Raw genomic sequence first — 20,206 nt, 5'->3', positions numbered from 1 at the left:
TCCTTTGTTAACCATTATACAGTCAGAATTTGCTCAAAGTCTATCGTTTCAAAGAGAAATGGGAAGCTGCCTTAACATTAGCCACAACTTTTGATGATGTTGGCAATATTTTTGTTTTGCATATCACATTGCAAGTTCTCGGTTTACTCCCAAAAGCATGTCAAAACACCTGTTTAGCTTGTCAACGCAGTGTCAGTACATGTAAAATGCTCTGTTATTGTTTACATGTGAATTCTAGTCCAGACCAGAATTCACAAGTCAATAATAACAATGCAGTCTGTACATGTACAGGCTTATTTGACAAGCTTAATACTGTGTATCTGAACATGAATTGGGGAATACAACAAGAAACTGTAGTTTACATAAAAAAATTGTCAAAAAAATCATCAAAAGTTCCAGCTTCAGGTCGATTAATGTCAGCAGTAATTTATTGTTACTCAGAGGTACCATTCTCCTACTCATTATCATTTCAGCTTGTTCGGAGCCCACCAACTTCATCTCGACTTCAACTACGTACGGCAGTGGATCTCCTCCGACATGAGCGGCCTCAGTCAGGAGACGCAGCAGAGCGTCCTGGCGCTGGACGTCTTCAAGCACATGGAGGGCGCCGTGCAGCTGTTGAAGCAGCAGCCCAAGCGGCGAAGCAAAGCCCGGCGGGACTTCAAGGAAGACTGTTGTGAGTTCAAACCTATTCAGTCGTGGTTGTGTTGTCAGAGCTGTCCAACTGGTATGTAAGGTCATCAAGGGGTGGTGACAACGGCAGGGATGTAGAATGCACACGTCACATGAAAAAAGGGACATGATTTCGGTCAAATTTTCAGTGGGTTTTAGCAAAAGTGCCAGCCATTGGAAATGTCCACTCAGCAGGGCAATAAAAGAAATATCCTCTAGTTCTGCCTCCACAATTTGTGAAAAACCATCTTAAAAATGAAACAATCCAAGATTTTGAATTGAACCAATATCCCAATGCGTATATGAAATTTATTTTGCTAAGTGTGTTCATATCATGGAAACACATGACTATATGCATCGATATCTAAATGTGTAATTTCCATATGCTGCTTTGATAGGATGAATTTAGCTACTCTATAGTAGCGCTGTAACACATTATTTGATATTTAAATAATAACACATCAGAGCGAGGGCAATGTCACGATTTATTGCCTTCCCAAGGAATGGTGGTCATGATCGAAATACTGATGATGCCAGAGCCGTAGGCGAGGGCATCATCAGTATTTCGATCATGACCACCAGCCCGAGGGCAGGCAAAAAATCGTGATATTGCCCAGGCTCTCATGTGTCATTATTTTATTACACCGAACAAGCAAACATGCAAAGAAACAAAAATACAAAGACTTCTTCTAGTACAGTTCGCCTTCTGAGTCCGGACCTCAGCGTAAAATGTTGTCAGTGCCGAGTCTAGGGTTGCCGCTAAAGTTTGCCAATCTCCTCGGTGGCGTATCCAAATTTGTTGCTTGCATAGTCGCTGAACACAGAAATTGCATTCCTTGTTGCCATTTTCGTTCGTTTGCTGTTTACTTGCATCAAAATATCGTCTAACTGTGCCGGTGACAGCTCTGCATGACGTTTCGCAGCCATAAGTTGCCAACTGCAAAGTACAACAAGCGAACGACAATTTGTTTTGCGCAGAAAGGATGCGCAGTAAGTAAAATGACGTCATCCATGTAATATCAAATGCAGAGGGCATCATCAAGTTCGCAGAGGGCATCATCACGTTCTTTTACATGTCACGTGAGTCATGTTTAACCAATGGCAGTGCACGCTGAATGAGTGAGGTGTAATAAATTCTGATGTTGATTGTACAAGTTTACATTGGTCTGCAGATCTCTATTTAAGGACTCTAATCAAGTCAAAAAAGCTTGTGTTAACAGAATACCGTTGGTTACAGCTACAAATATGCAATGTGAGAAGGGTCAATTTTGACTGTCTTTAGAAAGGTGTCAATTTGCCTTTGTAACCCTGAGCATATCCATCCTCTGTCCCTGCATTTACTTGTTGAATGTTCCCGAATTTGCACTCTACTAATAATAGCACAAACAGAAATACACTGGATAAAATCAAGTGATTTTAAAATTTAACAGCAGGGACTTTGATACGACGCTTTGCACATGTACATACATGCATGTATGAAACTCAGACTGTGTGTAAAATGTGGGAGGGATTGGTTTAGTGTTTCTGTGAATTACAATGGTATCAGGAAGCCAGCCTAACTTTTAATTATAATGAAAAAATGGACATTTCCCATGGCTGGTTGACCTAGCATGATTTCTACATCCCTGGTGATGGTAATAATGGTGAAGGGTTTGGCACTTTGCTTTGCTGTGTGTATTTTTTTTTTGACACAACCAACCTAGCTTTCCCTGTGTGATGGTGCAAAACATCAAATCAGTATGTTCATGTTAACGGTACAGAGGGTTGACCCACTGAGGTCAGAAATGTTGAGGGCGCTGTGGTCAGCATTGCATGTGATCATAGGGTTCAATTGCTGCCCCATATCTGTACGGTACATGTGATTACTTTATATTTTGTCATTTCTAATGGTGTAGAAGCCTGGAGTGTCCTCCAATGATTGATTGTGTTTTTTTGATTCTTTGAATTGCTCACATGACAGGCTCAGAGTACAGCACATCCACCAATGCAGGCACTGAATCCCGGAGGAATAGCCTTCTGGGAAACACACTCTTCCCAACAGCTGACGGAGCGGCCAGCAGCAGCGAGGCAAGCGGCAGCGACATCATGGAGGGTAACCTGGACGAAGAGGCGTATCACGTACCCAGGCGTGACGAATGGTTGGCGCTAAGGGTGCATGCTGGGAACAGGTGGAAGTTACCACTTGGGTGTCTGAACCCCCAGCCCCATGAAGTGTAGCCCAGTCATCCCTCACCACCGTAAAGCTTGCACAAGTTTGTACAGCCTACCACAGAGGTGTCAAAGCAAGGCATGTTGAATACCTTGGTTTTGACTGACTGAAGTTGTTGAGTCAATTAGTTGAATGCATGTGTGAACATCACACAAAATCTTTGAGACAAGAGTGCATGATGGGTAAAATGCTAGGAAAGGTCAAAGTTCGTGATCAAAATCAGTATCAGCAGCCACATTCTGAGTTCCGTACATACAACTAGCATATTTTTCAAAGTGTTAAATCTATATTGTTCAGAATATGTGGCAGGCCCTGTAGTTGTTGCACTAGGCGATATCCACAGGAATTTTTAACCAACCAGGGATAGAAAGATGCTTATAGAATCCACTGCTCTCAAATCAGTGTCTTAAGGTTGAAGCCAGGCATCAAATATTACCAGTCTGTTGCCGTGACATTGGCAATGACCAATCTTGACCTTGAGTAGGGTTTAATAGGAGCATTAGCCATAACTTTCCATGACATTTTCAAGAACGTCTTTACTTTGTAACAAGAAGTGCAGGTTGGTTCAAAAGCCACATGTAAATTTTTAATATTCACTTCTGTTAACATGTTAATGTGCATGCCAGTGTGGGCTGTAATAGACAGAAGTATATTTTTATGATAAACAATACATACCTACAAGTGTGCGCAGTGTCCAAGCAGTGTAGCTCACTACTTAAAACACACCAATATATCTTGTTACACTAGAATTTGTAAGTAAGTACTGAAAATATCATAAGATATGGCTACTGTTCCTCTGATTCGTCAGTTAGAACATGCACCTTTACTGCTTTGATGGCATTGATAAATAGCAAGAAGACAGCTCTTGTGAGAGAGCCCTCAGTAATATTTGATATAAAATAACCCACTTGAACAGTGAGTTTCCAATGATAGGGGATCAATGTCATCTTTTTTTCAAACATGAGTAAGAACAAGAATGGACAACTTTTCAGGAGTGTGCTCAACTCTGAAATCAACCAGACATCATAATCAGCAAAGTGCAGCACTTTGCTGTCCAAATGAACTCCCTCACCTTGTAAGTTCAGCTTTCAATAAACTGTAAATAACAACTCCAATTTCTGTAAAACCATTTCACCCCTTTAGATCCTGTACATAGAATCAACCAGACCGTTGAAAACAATGGGGTTGAACCAAATCATAGGGTGAAAGAGGTAACAAAAATGAATTATTTGTAAGGACCAAACATAGAGAAGTATAATACTAAATTAAAAATATATTTTTAGGTTTTACAGATGTATATTGAGCACTGAGGTTATCTTAACAACCCATCAAGTGTTTACTTGTACTCTCTCATTCATGTTTTTTTGACAGTGTCGTAAAAGTGATTTTGTCAAAGATCTGATTTCAAATTATAGTATTTTTTTGAGAGTAGATCGGTAGATTGGTTTAGAATGGTCTGTTATACGTACTTGAAGTTGTGCCAGCTTTAATGATTTCTCAAAAAAAAATGGTGGAATTGATGGAACTGCAAGACATTTCTCTGGTGACGTAATTGGCTTGACTTGTTGTTTGCACTGAAGTTTCTTCAGGTTCCCGGTGATTATTGGAAATGGTTCTACATCAAACTTTATTGTTTGACTGAAAAACCAGGATATTTCCATGAGATGGTGAAGTTGCCCAGTAATGTAAAAAATCACTATTCAAACTTTTCAATCTCTGTCAGTTTGTCTGCTGAATAGTTTAATTTGTAAAAGATTCATTGAAGACTGACTTCAGATGACCTAGATTTTAAAAATGACAGCATTGTGTGGAAAATCTCCACCAATAAAAAAAATCACACCGATGAGGGTAAAGGTGAAATTCGCAGTAAAAATGCTATGAAATGATGTATGCCATTTTGAGATTGCACGAACTGAGCATGTGCAGACTGAGATGTTACACTCACTCATGAAACAGAAACAGACAGGTCATCTTTAAAGCTTTAAGATGAGGGTAAGGGGAAAAAAAGGAATACAGCCTTTGAAAGCCCAGATTTCAGCCAGCTAAAATTCTGTCTTTTAACAGTAGATGTTTTATTACTCACAAGCCATGAGATTTTTTACTGAAATGACCATCAATGAGTCCATTATTAGCTTAAGAACTCAGTTTCTTTTTGTCCTTCAACAGATTTATCAATGGCACTGAAATAAGACTTTCCAAGCCGAGAACTACACAAATACTAACTGAAATACTTGTACAGCACTTGTCTCATGTTTAATGTATTTAGAGGGGCTTGGACCGTAGGGAATTGAGGAGTTTTCACTTCATGCACCGTAAAAATTTTTATGTTTTGAAACATTACAGATGACTAGTGACAGGTGGAGTCACTGAGCCGTTGTGTCACATGACTGTCTCAGAGGGGAATTTCCAGTGAATAGTGGCCGAATGCTTTTTAACAGAAGAGGCATGTTTTTGAGATGTGTTCAGGCGCTCCCATATTTTGTCAACTGTACTTTGAACAAATTAAGATTATATTGTAGATTTGATTTGTTACAATTTGATGACTGTTATACTGCGCCTTGGTCAAAACTGAATTGCTTTCTGGATGAAAAAAGTAGACATAAATCATATGATGATTTTTGATGAAGATAGTAGTGTTAGAGAACGACTCATGTCATGGTCACTTTTATTCAGGTTCTTGTATTCACAAACTCCCCACTTTTTGATACATATCCCGTGCATTGTCCAAGGTACATGAACTGACTAGACGTTTTAACAGTATTCACATCATTTCATTCAGTATTAGTACAGAAAAAAACGACCATTTTTGACCAATAAAATATTTTTCACATAGTGGACCGCTTTGATGATATGTTTTTTAGATGAAGTTACTCAGACGTAGTTTTAAGAGAATGGTTTTTACCGAGACGCAGGGATTTGTTCAAAGCTTTTGAAAATGTTTTAATTGACAGCACTGACTGTGATCTTGATAGAGGGGAGCGTGTTTTGTTAACAAGTAATATGAAACATTCAAACATTCCTCTCAAATCTATCTGACACTAACAGGTACAGTTGGTTTAAAGCTGTAGAGCTTAACATGACCCACGTTGTGATTGTTGTAAGGGATTTGATTAATGAGAGGCCCTTAAAAACATACATACTGTTACGTGCAGAGAAAACGAACAAAAGGGTGAACTCAGCAGTTAACGTTTAAACAAAATTTATTACAAAAAATAAAACTAATTGCTAAGTTAGGGATAGAGTACAAGCTTTAAAAGTGTACAGACTACTTATCTCAGCTGGGACGGCAAAGCTCCAGTCTCAGAGTTGTAACAGTCTGTCGAATGAATGAACAGTCCTTTGGCTTGCAGGCTTGAAGCTGCACAAAGTCCACAGTATAAATCCAGCGTTGGCAGTGAAGGTCTTGAAAAGTCTAGAGAATGACTACTGCTGGAGTTTAGTAACACACAAGAGACACGATCCCAAAAGTCTGACTGGGAGCTGTGCACGTCCCTTTTATAAAGGCATATAAGAACAATCTAGAACTTTATTGACATGCTAATTACTGTTCTAAATTATCTCTCTTACACAACTAATCAACTTTCAGAACATTCCAAACATGACTAATTGAATTCAAGGTTGTGAGGTCATTAACCCCTTGACTACCAAGGCCAATGTATTCCTATATACCAGGCCCCTTATGTAAATATTGATAAAATCTGGGGTGTGGTCATTGCATGAACACTGCTTAGAGTAAAAATTAAGTAAGTACCAATAAACCATATATTTTCTGAATCAGCATGAAATTTCCACTTTTTCATACATAAGTTTTGTATTTCCAGGTCACGTGACTGATCACATGACACGTCATGTGACCAGAGTTGGCAAAGAACATGAATATTTGAAGCATCAGGACGTGTTTTGAATCCATAAAAGATGCAAATTTGAATAGTTGCAATTTTCATGGCATTGTTTTTACATATATGTAATAATAACTACCCTTTACTTTATTTATAGATGTTCCTATTTAAGATTTTTCTCACAAAAGGCAGAGTAAATGAACCATAAACATCAGCATCTGACATGATTCTGTATTTGAAATCAACACATTTTATATTTGTAAACACCTGCTTTATGTCTTCCTTGCAGAAACTTGCATCGAAAATGGTTATGATTTATCAAAAAATATTTCACAATATTTAAAAGTAAATTTTAGGGAACAACATATCACATGACCAAACACATAACCAGTCATGTGACCAGTCATATTGATAATATGGCTGCTATAAAATTTCACTGGCTTATAGTAAAAAACTGTATTTCCTCTAGTTTCATTCACGAATATTGCTGTTAATAGAACATATTTACATATAAATCATTTGTTTCCAATAAATAAACATTTCATATCATTAAAAAAACCCAATAAACATCTTCGCGATCGTCTGTACTTCTGAAAACTGTAAACAATCAGCTCGACGCTTCTGTGATCAGCCTGACCTTTCAGGGTCGAGGTCATGGGTCACGACATTTGCTTCCGGATTTTGGCCATACTCGGACTTACGGGGGCGCAATCACATTCTGGCCAGATCGGAATACATCAATCTTAGTTGCGCTGCATGCCGGTGCCGAAATTACAGGATTTTTAGCGACAAAAACGAAGCAAATACGCCTATTTAACTGTGCCGGATATTTCCGGCACTCAAGGTATATGGTAATTCAATATGGCGCCGGAAATATCCGGCGCCATAGGTAGTCAAGGGGTTAAGGGCAGTGACCTTGAGAATGTTCTAGACTAATTGAACTAAGGTCATGATGAGTGTGGGGGGAAAAGACCTACATAACATACATCTCACTGACCGGCCACGTGAAGACATTGACAGACTTAGGTGATTTCAAATTACTTGACCTGGTAGTGATCGCATACATGAATCTCACAGAGGTGTGTTTCGTTGCCGATTTTTTTTCTAAGTACCTTGATTTTTGTACTGATTTTAGTGACCTGACCTGACAAAAGGTTAAATACATTGAAGAGGAACCTTTTAAATGCTTTTTGAAAAGTGCAATTCGATTGATATAAGCAAAAGTGGAGAGGAATTCTTTCAAAATAATCAGTTTTGTTACTGTTTGTCCGAAGAGGGACAAGTAAAGATGCGAGTGTGCAAATGGAAGTTGGTTTAATGTGGAATTTGTTGTCCTCTCTTTGAGAAAGGTGATGAATTTTTTTGAAGTTTTGCTGACAGATTGAGTGTGCAATTTAACAGATACAACTCACCAGAAGGTTAATTACAGGTACTGCTCTGTAACTGTTTTTGGATTTTATTATTTTAAGATTTGTTTGAGACTCGTCTTTGAATGCCTTCAGGAATTACGTGATGGTCATTGCTTTTAACGCATGCATGTTTCACAGGATGATAATGATGCTGGACATACGAATTCCCGCCAAGGATTTGTGTCAGTTGCAAATACATGAATTAACAATGACAAAGCTAAGTTGCAAAAGCCAGACAGACAGTTTAGAAGGAATGTAGTTTAGCATCAAATGTGTAACGAACATTTGAATGTTGTATGGAGAAATCAGTTCAGTACGGCTGTGTTGTGTAAAAAGTATGTTCTTTAGATTTTTGTCTGTGATCCAGTGTGTTCAGGCACTGAAAAAGTGTTCACTAAAACAGTAAATCTTTGAAATTAGCCATAATATTTACAGCTACTGCAAAAATAACCAAATACTTAAAGATATCTGACATATGTCAGTCTAAGAAATGACGTGGTACACAGTGGCATCTCTTTTTAGTCTTCATTCTTTTATTGTTCATTCCTTTTTAAGATTTTTTGTCTTGAAGAACATTTTCCACAAGATGAAAAAAGAGTTGTCATGGTTTTTTTGTCCAGTTGAACAGACTTGATAAGTGGGCTTGTGTATTGACATACTTTTATCGTCAAATAATACACAATTGTTAAATATAAGAACATATTATCCTTGTAATGATAAAAGATACAAATGTATTTTTACTACTTTTATGTAGATGAAAAAAAAAGCAACGCACTTGAAAGTTTTTCAAAAATGAGGAATTGTCTTTTAGAGGTGTGTATGTGAAATACCAGGAGAGGTTTATTTCACAAAGCTTACTGTGACTGGAAAATGTTGTAAATAGAAGTTACAAAAGTTCAGCCATGAACCCAATATCAGTCCCTGGAAGGGTTTGAGATTTTGTGGGGCTGCTTTTTGAAAGGTAGGAATCGTAACCTGTATTAGCTTTGGTATACTTGACTGAATCAATGAATTTTATCCGAGAAGGACTTGTTTGTAGTCATGAAAGCTTTGGTTATGTTTTATTTTGGCATATGCCATTGAAAAGTGTTGCTTTTATGTACATTGTTAATTTAACAACTGTGTTCATGTGACACAACACAACTATTTATTTTTAATCTTTTTTTTTAATGTGTATTAAAGAGAATGGACAATTTACTCCTTCATCCCAATTTATATATATATAGGTCAATTTTTAACTCTGAAGACTTGGGTTCTGTCAAATTTAAGTGGTAAAGGGGTCAGAGTTTAATTATATTCACAAAGAGTCATCTCGATTTTGATTCATCAATATCGTTTTTAGAGCTTTGCATTTTGATTTATTTAAATTGTTATTGTAATTTTCTTATGTCTGTTATTACCTAACTCATTCCCCTAGGTGTATTTATGTTATGATATTTATATTAAGAAGGAGAAGAAACGCTTTGTTGATTTTTGTAATTTTTGTTTCTTTAACTAAAATTTCTCAGTATTTTGCAGTAAGGCCAGACAGAAAGAAATGATTGTTCCGGATTTTGTTTTTGGGTAAACTTTATGGAGGCAGCAAGCGATTTTTCTTATTTTTTTTACAAACTGGCAAAATCCCCCACTAGATACACTGTTACTGATGACTTCCAGTCTAGATTCTGAAAACTGTCTACTATAATTAGAGGTATTACATCTCGTAAATACAGACAGTGCTAAAAGAACAAATGCGGAGCAGTTCCACAAACATGCCCCCAGAAAAAACAAAAGAATTTTATAAAGGCAGGCAACAAAGATACCCAAAAAGTAAAATAAAATAATGCAATACTGAAGTATATATTCACTAAAAAATTCAAATTATTGGTTCGAGTAGAAGTTGCGATTCTGAGGAACAATTCATTCATTCTTCCTGGCCAGAACTTTGGGGTTGCTGTGAACATGTGTATGTGCAATGCCAAAAGCGCTTGTACATTGACTCAACTTTGTCGCTGAGGGCGCCAGTAATCTTGATTCGACATTGTCGTTGGTGGCGCACTGTAACATATCGTGGGGTGCGGTGGGGTTGATGTCCAACCGTTGCGATTTTTTTTTGCATTTACATTTCAAAGCCTCTGGTCGTATTTTTGTGGTAACTTCTATTAATGGTGTTAGATAAAAGTAACATAAGATTAGTGCAGTAAACCATGATCAAAGACTTTATTTTCTCTCAAAATTTCAAAATGTTCATTTTAAAAAGCATTTGAGCTTATTCCCATGTTTATGAATTTTACAGAATAATTGTTTTAAGGAAAATGCTTCGATTACTTCTGAAAGAGACATTTTCATATTTTTTGTAGTGAGTATTCTGACCTTTCTGTTGGCAACACGAGGTTTGTGGTGATTTGTCACCACAGAGAAATGGCAATACAGCTGTGAGCAAAAGAACACCAACTTACATTTATGTCATGATATTTTTTTTGCCTGTTTCTGACAGGTTGTCCAGCTTTAAATTTTCACCATACTCAGAGCCCCTACCTGATACAAGGAGGGCAAAGTGTTTTACAAGAACTGCAGGAATGTTTTTTGTAAGTTCACAGGTCTTTAGCAGATGTCTTACATCCGGCTGAGATAAAAGTAATTATTGATTTCAAGCCCCCTACATTGACCCCACATCAACGCCGTGATCAGAAAATTTTCAAGGCCAGTGTTTTGACAGAAATTTTTTAACTTTTCCCTCCAACTAACCGCTGAACTGTGTGCGTTCAGGCAACCGTAGTTTCTTGTAGTTTCAAAACACGTGGTTATGTATCTATTTTTCAAAAAAAAACTGAAGAAAATTGAAGAAAAATATCCTGTCACACGGTGATTTGTTGCTTGAGAAGAGATGAAAATCTTTCAAAGTATTTTAATGTGTACTTACCACATGCTGGCTATGTAAATATTCATGTGATATTTTGTAATTCAGTGTCTACTGTACATAGATACACAACTCAACCCGTAGTGTACATTCACGACGTGAAGTATTTTGTCTTTTATTTTTTGTCAAACATGTTTAGACAGAGATAAGTTATTCATACTTCCCCAACTTGTACCTTGTGAGAAGAATTTACCTGTATTTTGAGTGGCTCAAATTACAGAGGAGTAAAAATAAAATCATTTTAGAAAAAAAACGACATTCGTAGTATGGTATATGGGTGCAAATGATGGTGAATTCTAATGTCATACATAAAGAGAAAATAGTCAAATGCTTCCAGTAGTAATAAGTAGGCCAAATAAAACAAAAGTATTTTTGTTTCCGATACCCCGACCGACCCTATGAATCCCATCGACCTTGTACTTTTTGTCGCATTTTCAACAAAATTTCGAGTAAATTCTCAAAATTTTACCGTATTTTATAGGTCTCAGCCAACAAAAAAAGATAAAAACATTCCCCGACCTACCTACCATACTTTTCGGAGGCATGTTATCAGGACACGTTTTTTGTTTGTTTGTTTTTATTTGGCCTAAGATGTAAATAAGTAAGTATCGCATTCGGTCTGATCATAGTATGCCCCTGCCCTTTGAAGACATGACATCGGAGAAAAAGCAGCGGTTATTACACGTGGTCATCCGCCAAAAATATTAAGACGCTGATCATTTTTAAAGTCACTTAGATAATGACATCGGAGAAAAAGTAGCGGTTATTACACGTGGTCATCCGCCAAAAATATTAAGACGCTGATCGTTTTTAAAGTCACTTAGATAATGATCAACTTCGGTAGAAGCGCCGTTAGGTCGCATTCTTTACAACAGTATTTTTTATTTTATTTTATTCAGCTTTGACATGAAATCAGGATGAGTCGTACAGGTGACTGACACCTATAGAAAACAACCCCCCTCCAAAAAAAGAACAAATTTTACAAGATACGCATACAAATGAAAAACAAAAAAGACACCTGAATTAAGATACATTCAAAAATATAACAATATAAATACAAAAAAAAACTAAGCAAATTTTTTTTTTAAAAACTGAAATTGACAGAGACGGCAATTTTTACAGTGGCACTTTCCCACCCAAGTACAAGTGCTTTATAGTGGTGAATATCAAGTGGGTCAGTCCAACCACAGTCCATATGTGAAGTTTGCAGCTGGTACTTGTAGATAATGGATACATGAGGTGTGAAAAATAGTTGACAAGACCCATCTGCTACTATACAATAGATGTTTATTCTTCCTAACGTTTCGGACGTACACGGACGACCTTCATCAGAGGCTATACAGACACAATGGAAAATAGCGAACGATAATTACATTTTGTTCTACTCGGTCAATGAATACGATAACAAATACGCAGATATTTAGCGTATATTAGGCACTGTAGAAATGTTTTGGTAGCATGTAAAATTTATGGTAGAAATGTGACTACTGTAAAAAATGAAATAGCTGAAAACGGCAATGAAGTTGGGTAGGGAAATTGAACAATGCAATGTATTGAAAGGTGGAAACTGTAAATTCCCTTTCAATACATTGCATTGTTCAATTTCATTTTTCATTTTTTACAGTAGTCACATTTCTACCATAGACTTTACATGCTACCAAAACATTTCTACAGTGCCTAATATACGCTAAATATCTGCGTATTTGTTATTCATTGACCGAGTAGAACAAAATGTAATTTTCGTTCCCTCTTTTCCATTGTGTCTGTATAGCCTCTGATGAAGGTCGTTCGTGTACGTCCGAAACGTTAGGAAGAATAAACATCTATTGTATAGTAGCAGATGGGTCTTGTCAATTAAATAATAACACATGAGAGCGAGGGCAAGATCACGATTTATTGCCTGCCCAAGGGATGGTGGTCATGATCGAAATACTGATGATGCCCGAGCCGTAGGCGAGGGCATCATCAGTATTTCGATCATGACCACCAGCCCGAGGGCGGGCAAAAAATCGTGATATTGCCCAAGCTCTCATGTGTTATTATTTTTATTACACCGAACAAGCAAACATGCAAAGAAACAAAAACACAAAGACTTCTTCGAGTACAGTTCGCCTTCTGAGTCCGAACCTCAGCGTAAGCTTTAATTAATGTTGTCAGTGCCGAGTCTAGGGTTGCCGCTAAAGTTTGCCGATCTCCTCGGTGGCGTATCCAAATTTGTTGCTTGTATAGTCGCTGAACACAGAAATTGCATTCCTTGTTGCCATTTTCGTTCGTTTGCTGTTTACCTGCATCAAAATATCGTCTAACTGTGCCGGTGACAGCTCTGCATGACGTTTCGCAGCCATAAGTTGCCAACTGCAAAGTACAACAAGCGAACGACAATTTGTTTTGCGCAGAAAGGATGCGCAGTAAGTAAAATGACGTCATCCATGGAATATCAAATGCAGAGGGCATCATCAAGTTCGCAGAGGGCATCATCACTTTCGCAGAGGACATCATCACGTTCTTTTACATGTCACGTGAGTCGTGTTTAACCAATGGCAGTGCACGTTGAATGGGTGAGGTGTAATAACTATTTTTCACACTACAAGTGTTATCAGAATAAAATTTATTGTTTAACAGACCTGTGTAATGTTTTATAATATAGACTTGTATGATCTAACACTTGTTGAAGATTTGCCATGAAAGGGCATTACAGTACATGAGTAAAAAGCTCTATTGAAAAACGAATGACGAAAACATTCAGTTTTAAAAAAAGTGGCATCTTCATGGAAGTATCATCAGGGGATTTAAATGTGACAAACTGGCTTAAATTTAAACCATACATACCAGTAAAACATTTAGCGAAAAAGATAATCATTTAATTCTCTCCTGTAGCTCAACAGGAGCAAATTCAATTTAATCATACGCTATTTGTAATTCATCCCCTGGGGATATCCCAGAATATATTTTGTGGCTCTCTTTTGGACACCTTCCAGATGTAGCAATGATTGCTTTGTCGTGAAAGCCCATAACTTGGATGAATAATTATCGAGAATACTACGGACAAGGGATAAATACAGTTGGAGTTTCATTTTAGTGGAACAGGTGTGGCTATGTGTACGTTTAATCAGTCCCAGCATGCGGTTTGCTTTTGTAACAGACATATTCATATGGTTATCCAATGACATACTGGAAGAAACTTCCAACTCCAAGACCATGCTGTCAACTTTTTCTAGGGAAACACCAAGCATTGAATAAATACAGGTAATGGGGTTGCCTTTTCTACGAATGGTAAGGAGCTTGCATTTTTCAGTAATATCACTGCCCATCTTGGAAGTTGGTATGACTTCCAGTATAATTTAATGGTGTAAATAGATTCTTTCAGAGAGGTAAGATATAATTTATGAAATAGAGGATGCAATTTGCTATTGACTTTTGCAAAGTGACGACCGCTAACGGTCCTCCCAGCCTAATAATTTAACATAGCTGCATGAGGGGCCTGTATCGGTTGTTTCTATTCAGTGTTCTCTACTCTCACGTTCCACTCCATACATTAATGATGGACCAGTCACAGGTGGCACCTTTATGTGAATCACTGTCAATTTCAGTGTCAACCGGTGAAATGTCAAAGTTTCTGATAACATTTTCAAAATTCACTGAAACTTGATTGGGTTATCATTCTGTAATCAGACATAAAGGCAACCAGAATAACGATTGTAATCATTAATAATTTCCCATTATTTTACCAAAAAATACATAAACACCATAAAAACTAACGACTCTCGTTAATGCCACACAACTAAAATATAAAATCAATAGGAGGGGACTTTCCGAGAAGAGATTTTAACCCAAAGAAGAAAATTGCCTATTCGATCGCTCTGAGAATGTCTAATTATATACATCGCTGAGAACAATTTTTTTATTGTAAAAGAGCTTATTTTATTTCTAATTTCATAATTCTAAAAATCAAGAACGCAATATTGTAAATCGACAGAAACGATCTTTGATTGTGTAGAAACCAGTCAATTTGCCCGGTGGTTTATGATAGTGTGTGTCTCGTCTCAGCGTGTAAAATATATCAGAGATAGAAACAACCAACATTTCCTTACAAGAATCACTGTGATGAACACGTTCACTTGAGCTCCGAAAAATTGAAACGCGGATTTCTTCAGAGCTAATTTGAAGGCATTTTCAAAAAATCAGAAAGCTAAATCGTAAGTTGTGATTTTTCTTTTCGTAAGTTCCGACAACCTAATGATCCATGTGACCGGTCAAAAAGAGTCCGAGAAAGTTATTTTTGTCGGATATTGGAAATAAGTTCTGAAAAATAATAATGTCAATTTATCACTGTTTTGAATATATCATAAATGATATTATCCCTGGTGATCTAAAAATAGAAAATAAGAGTACTTGACCGAGATTGAGGAGAGTATTCATGCTGACAGACATGAATCAGACGCGGTGCAAACACGAACTTTGACGAGTTCTGTTTCGTCAATGGCGAAGGGACAAAACACTGCCGAGTCTGTTTCAACTGACACTACATGAAAGTGTTTGCCAGCCCCGGGGTAATTCCGGATCCCATGAAAGGTGTATGGGTATGTGCCGCCCGAGTGGGTCACTGTTTCATGTAAAAAATGCCCAAACATGGGTCACTTTTCATCCAAAAAATCCTAGTAAACATTGGTCAGTGACAAAGGAAAATGTCCCAATACTTCAGGAAAGCCTTCACATGCGTTAGATGTTTTCGACTTGTGCGGAACACCCTCGTATGAAAATATTGGGTGTACAGCCTCTCCCGGGCTTTGCCATCAGAGCGCATCATCCAAAATTTTGCATTTTGGTCACTTTACCCCTGTTGTCTCTGATATCAAGTGGTCCAGTGATCCAAGGTATATGTGTAAAACCGAAGAGGGCTTCAGTATATTCATTCAAACAGACAAGCGCCCTCACAGGCGGTCTGTTTCACCACCAGTCAGAGTACACATGACGGAATGCTTCCTTGAATAATTTTATTCAAATCAGTTTTCAGACTATATCTTTCATCTTTTTTATTGCCTTTCTTGACGGTAAGTCAATACATGTACTGATAAAGTAAAATGGATGGAGCATTGCCTTTTATGAATAATATTTGTGCAGATAATACAATTATTATATCGTGATGGCGCTTCATTCGATTGATATGAAAAGTACGTTTATATCAGAAATATCAACGAACAGCGATTAAAGTATGCGTTATGAGTCAACCGACGTGCACGATAAATACAATTTGAAACAATTTGAGCTATTTATGAAATAATAGTCAAGGAATACACATCCCGCGTCTGGCACAAAACTGTCAAGAAACTGCAACCACCCAAAAACTAGAAGCTGCAAATAGAAAGGTACGGCAGTATTTGACTTTTACTCATTGAACTAAATATTTATTTCGGACGTCCAGTCTTCTCATTAGTGTTTCCAAACAGGAAAGTTTGCTGGTGTAAAGTTAAGAGTAGGCCAACCAGTTGATTGCGAGAAACTAGTAATACGCAGAGGTGTTCTGTATGTACATGTCCTGTTTCTTTTGCATGCTGAACAAAATGCTGAAGGGAATCTGAATGCTTTTCGCAACTGCTCTCATTTCCCCTAGCACTGCAGCCGTTTAACCCGCTGTTTGTTCCCCATTAGTGTCTCCCCACACAGATAAATCGAGTTCTACCCCAGCTAACTTGCTTAGGTTTCCTCGCTTCAAATGTTCCGTTTAGCAATAGCAAAAATCATCCCTGCCTGCCTGCCATTCCCGCCCACGAAGAAGCCATCAATGAACGCCTTTTTATGCCATCAGCTTTGCCGACTGCCCATTTTGATTTTTATGAGAGTCCGTCCCTGAACTGTAGTATGACACATAGCCTGACATAGCCAATCTTGCCACGATATAGAATGTTGTTCCTTTCGAAGTTGAAGTAATACACGTAACGAACCCTAACTTCAGCACACGGCGAGTCGCCGTCATCCACTTGGCTGCAACTCGTCAAACATGACCGTTGTCACTGACAAACAACGCGCTATCCTTTCCACCCAGCCGTGACGTCCCAAAGCAGAAGTCCAAGAAAGATTTATGTCGGTGTTTTTGTAATTAACCGTGCATAGGAGTGTTAGGAGTTTTCACGGGTTATGGTGGTTTATTGGCACTACGGCTTATTTTAACTCAGTGTCGTGCGTTGCTTCACCTCGCAGCCGCCCTCCGCGAAAGTTGGTGATATATCAAAACTAAATCTAGCGGGTGTCTCGTATATCAGGGAGCAACGTGAGAAGTAATGCCTCTATATACATATATATTGATTTAGAGACGTCTGCATCGTTCGCAGAGTAATGACTGATATATCATCGAAACAAGAGACATTATAAACTAGTCCGACACATTGCCCAATATTTTATATGCAACCTCTCGATTTCCTTTGAACATCAAGCTTCTCTAATGACCCGAGCCTTGCCGAGTCATTTTATATCTCCGATATATTCAACCACACTTGTCAGTACAGAGTTTTAAGTTGTGTAAGCTTGGGCCTGGTGTAATTTATTCCCCGATTCGAATCATGTGTGAGTCGGGCCACACTCTTAGACCCTTTCATCGCCTCACCGATGATATATAAACTTTCAGAGACTCCCGAGAATGGTATTAAAGGTTTCTCATTGCATTGCAGTGGACAGGTTTTTATTTGTTTTCGGAATTCGCTGCCGCTTGTCACGTTTCGCCTATTAAATTAAGAGCATCTGTCGAGTAAATTTGACATTTGTTAGGGTCAAGTTGACTTTTCTAATACAAAACCTACAACATGTACAAAGCGTGTCGTGAAGACGTCAGCCCTTAGGAACATGAACAGATTAGTTCATTTTCTGAGACGTATCAAACATTTCAAGTATGTACCTCCATTCGTATTATATATATATATATATATATATATATATATATATATATATATATATATAGTGTGTGTGTGTGTGTGTGTGTGTGGTGTGTGTGTGTGTGTGTGTGTGTGTTGATAGTTGTATCTCTGTATACATGTATGTGTTTGTACGTATCTATCTATTATTCTATCTATCTATCTATCCATCTATCTATGTATATATCTACCTATGTATCTATTATTTATGTATGTATGTATCTATTATTTATGTATGTATGTATGTACGTATGTATGCATGTGTGTATGTACGTATGTATGTATGTATGTATGTATGTATGTATGTATGTATGTATGTATGTATGTATGTATGTATGTATGTATGTATGTATGTATGTATGTATGTATGTATGTATGTATGTATGTATGTATGTATGTATGTATCTATGTATGTATTTATGTGTGTATCTATGTATCTGAATGTATGTGAGTATGTATCTATGTATTTATCTATGTACCCCTGTAAGGTTGATGTGTTTATATTGAGATCTTTTACACATACATGTACAACTCAGGTGACACACCTTACAGACGTTACACAGACGAGTGGTCTCTTTGGTGCGTTTTGAAAGCTCATAGTTATTCCGAACAAGTTATACTAATCGTACATGTTTTAAATTAGTACTTTTATGCCGACACGTTGACTTTAGGGTTAGCGGGTTTTTATACACACATGAACTATATCTCTCGCCAAACACAGATTAGTCTTGCCCGACTGAGCTATGCTGTTTAAAGCGCAGCTGGTTAAGGCTACAATTTGATTTAAAATAAAGGCAAATCATTTCAGTTGATTAACAGATTTCCAAGACGACGTGTAAACAAACGAGTCGTCTAGCTCCGGGGCACAAGCGGTGTTCTTCTAGGCGAGGGAGTACTTATGTGCCCAGCCGTAGGATGAAACGCTTTCCTTTGTTGAATTATGTCAAATAAATAATACAAGTACAACTCTCTGGTGTAATGTTATTTCATCGCTTCCGAAAGCAGAATCAATAAAATAAGAAAGTTCCCCGTGTACTTTCAATCGATTTTATTTCCTTATAGACATCCTTGATTTAACTGAAAAAAGTATAATTGGTGAATTCATTGAGCATGTGCGTCAACTGGGTAAAGTACACCCAGAGTCAATTGAAGGTGTGCGATGGCAGTTGCTTGATACGCTCGTGTGGGGGCGCAAACCATCTTTTTTTTTTTGTTGGCTCCGTGTTTTGAAAAGATGGCAGAATTCCTCCCCGGGAGTGTCACCTCTATATCGGCATCCATACACTGAGATGAAACGATTACAAGTTGAAAATAAGTGTTTGCTTTTATCCTCTGAGATGGGTCACAAAGGTAAAATACTATATTCGCGTACGTTGGAGAATGTGATACGGGTTAGAGTAATTTGAGCTTGAACCCGAAGGTTCACGATGTTACTCTTTCGTTCCCCTCTGGTCTCCTTCTTCGTTCCCTTCCCCCTCTCCCCCCTCTTCCCCTCCCCTTCTCCCTCTTGCAATACCTTCGTTGTTGTATCAGTTGCTGAACAAGGGAAGCCTGTCTTGTACACATAATTGTTCTTGTCACCAGGTATATCACACCGATCAATATCTTTAAAAAATATTCACTTGGCATGAAGCTTGTGTATGTCACAGCCTGCACCAGTGCCCCAGTCACTGATTCATCTCAGTGCAAGGCCTGGTTCATTTCTGCTCGGGTGACCGCGATGTATTCTAGCGAGGCTTCACCAACGGATTGTCCATAGGGCACAACTTGTAAGTGCGTCGGACGTACTGAGAAGAGTAACGAAAACAGAAGGAGAAATCAATTGCGGAGTGGATTACTTCCCCAATCCACGATGATGCCCCCGTTGTCCGATTGAAATCTCGAAATCGAACGAAACGCTATCAAGGCATTAAGAGGCACGTCTTTTTCAAATCCGCTCCGGAGATCTGGTAAACAAATGATGGCATACTCAATGTAAAAGAGATTTCGCCAACTCCTTCAAGGCATGTGCCACGGTCAAATCGTGTTTCAAGACACCCATTGCTACAAATTTCCAATCACAGAATCGATTGAAGCGTACAATCACCTGATGGGTTGTTTTCAAGTGTTCCTATCCGTAGGAGATCGGTGGCAATAACCTCACGCCGTTCTGGAGGCGTCCTTTCAATTTACAAAAATTACTTCCCATTGTGCCAGGGGATGATTTCATCACGACTCTGTACGCGGTGCAGGTTTTAATTTCCAGCTTGTCGGTATGATACTTGGACGTAGCT

General features: G+C 38.0%; 1 protein-coding gene across 3 annotated transcripts in view; it reads left to right on the top strand.

The window, feature by feature from the left end:
* LOC139120298 (uncharacterized) overlaps positions 1-6,353 on the top strand; it is a 32,628-nt gene extending 26,275 nt beyond the window's left edge. For 2 of the 3 annotated variants that reach the window (XM_070684623.1, XM_070684624.1), the window contains 2 exons: positions 474-727; positions 2,633-6,353. In XM_070684623.1, the coding sequence (XP_070540724.1) occupies positions 474-727; positions 2,633-2,889 (511 nt within the window). In that variant the 3' untranslated portion in view covers positions 2,890-6,353. The remainder of the gene's footprint in view (positions 1-473; positions 728-2,632) is intronic. The other variant, XM_070684625.1, reaches the window with a different exon arrangement.
* Positions 6,354-20,206: the final 13,853 nt, after the last annotated feature.

The sequence above is a fragment of the Ptychodera flava genome, chromosome 20 (genome assembly GCF_041260155.1).
Source record: "Ptychodera flava strain L36383 chromosome 20, AS_Pfla_20210202, whole genome shotgun sequence".
In the NCBI taxonomy this organism is placed as follows: Eukaryota; Metazoa; Hemichordata; class Enteropneusta; family Ptychoderidae; genus Ptychodera; species Ptychodera flava.
The sequence above is the reverse complement of the archived record's forward strand: the minus strand, read 5'-3'. Positions and strand labels throughout refer to the sequence as shown.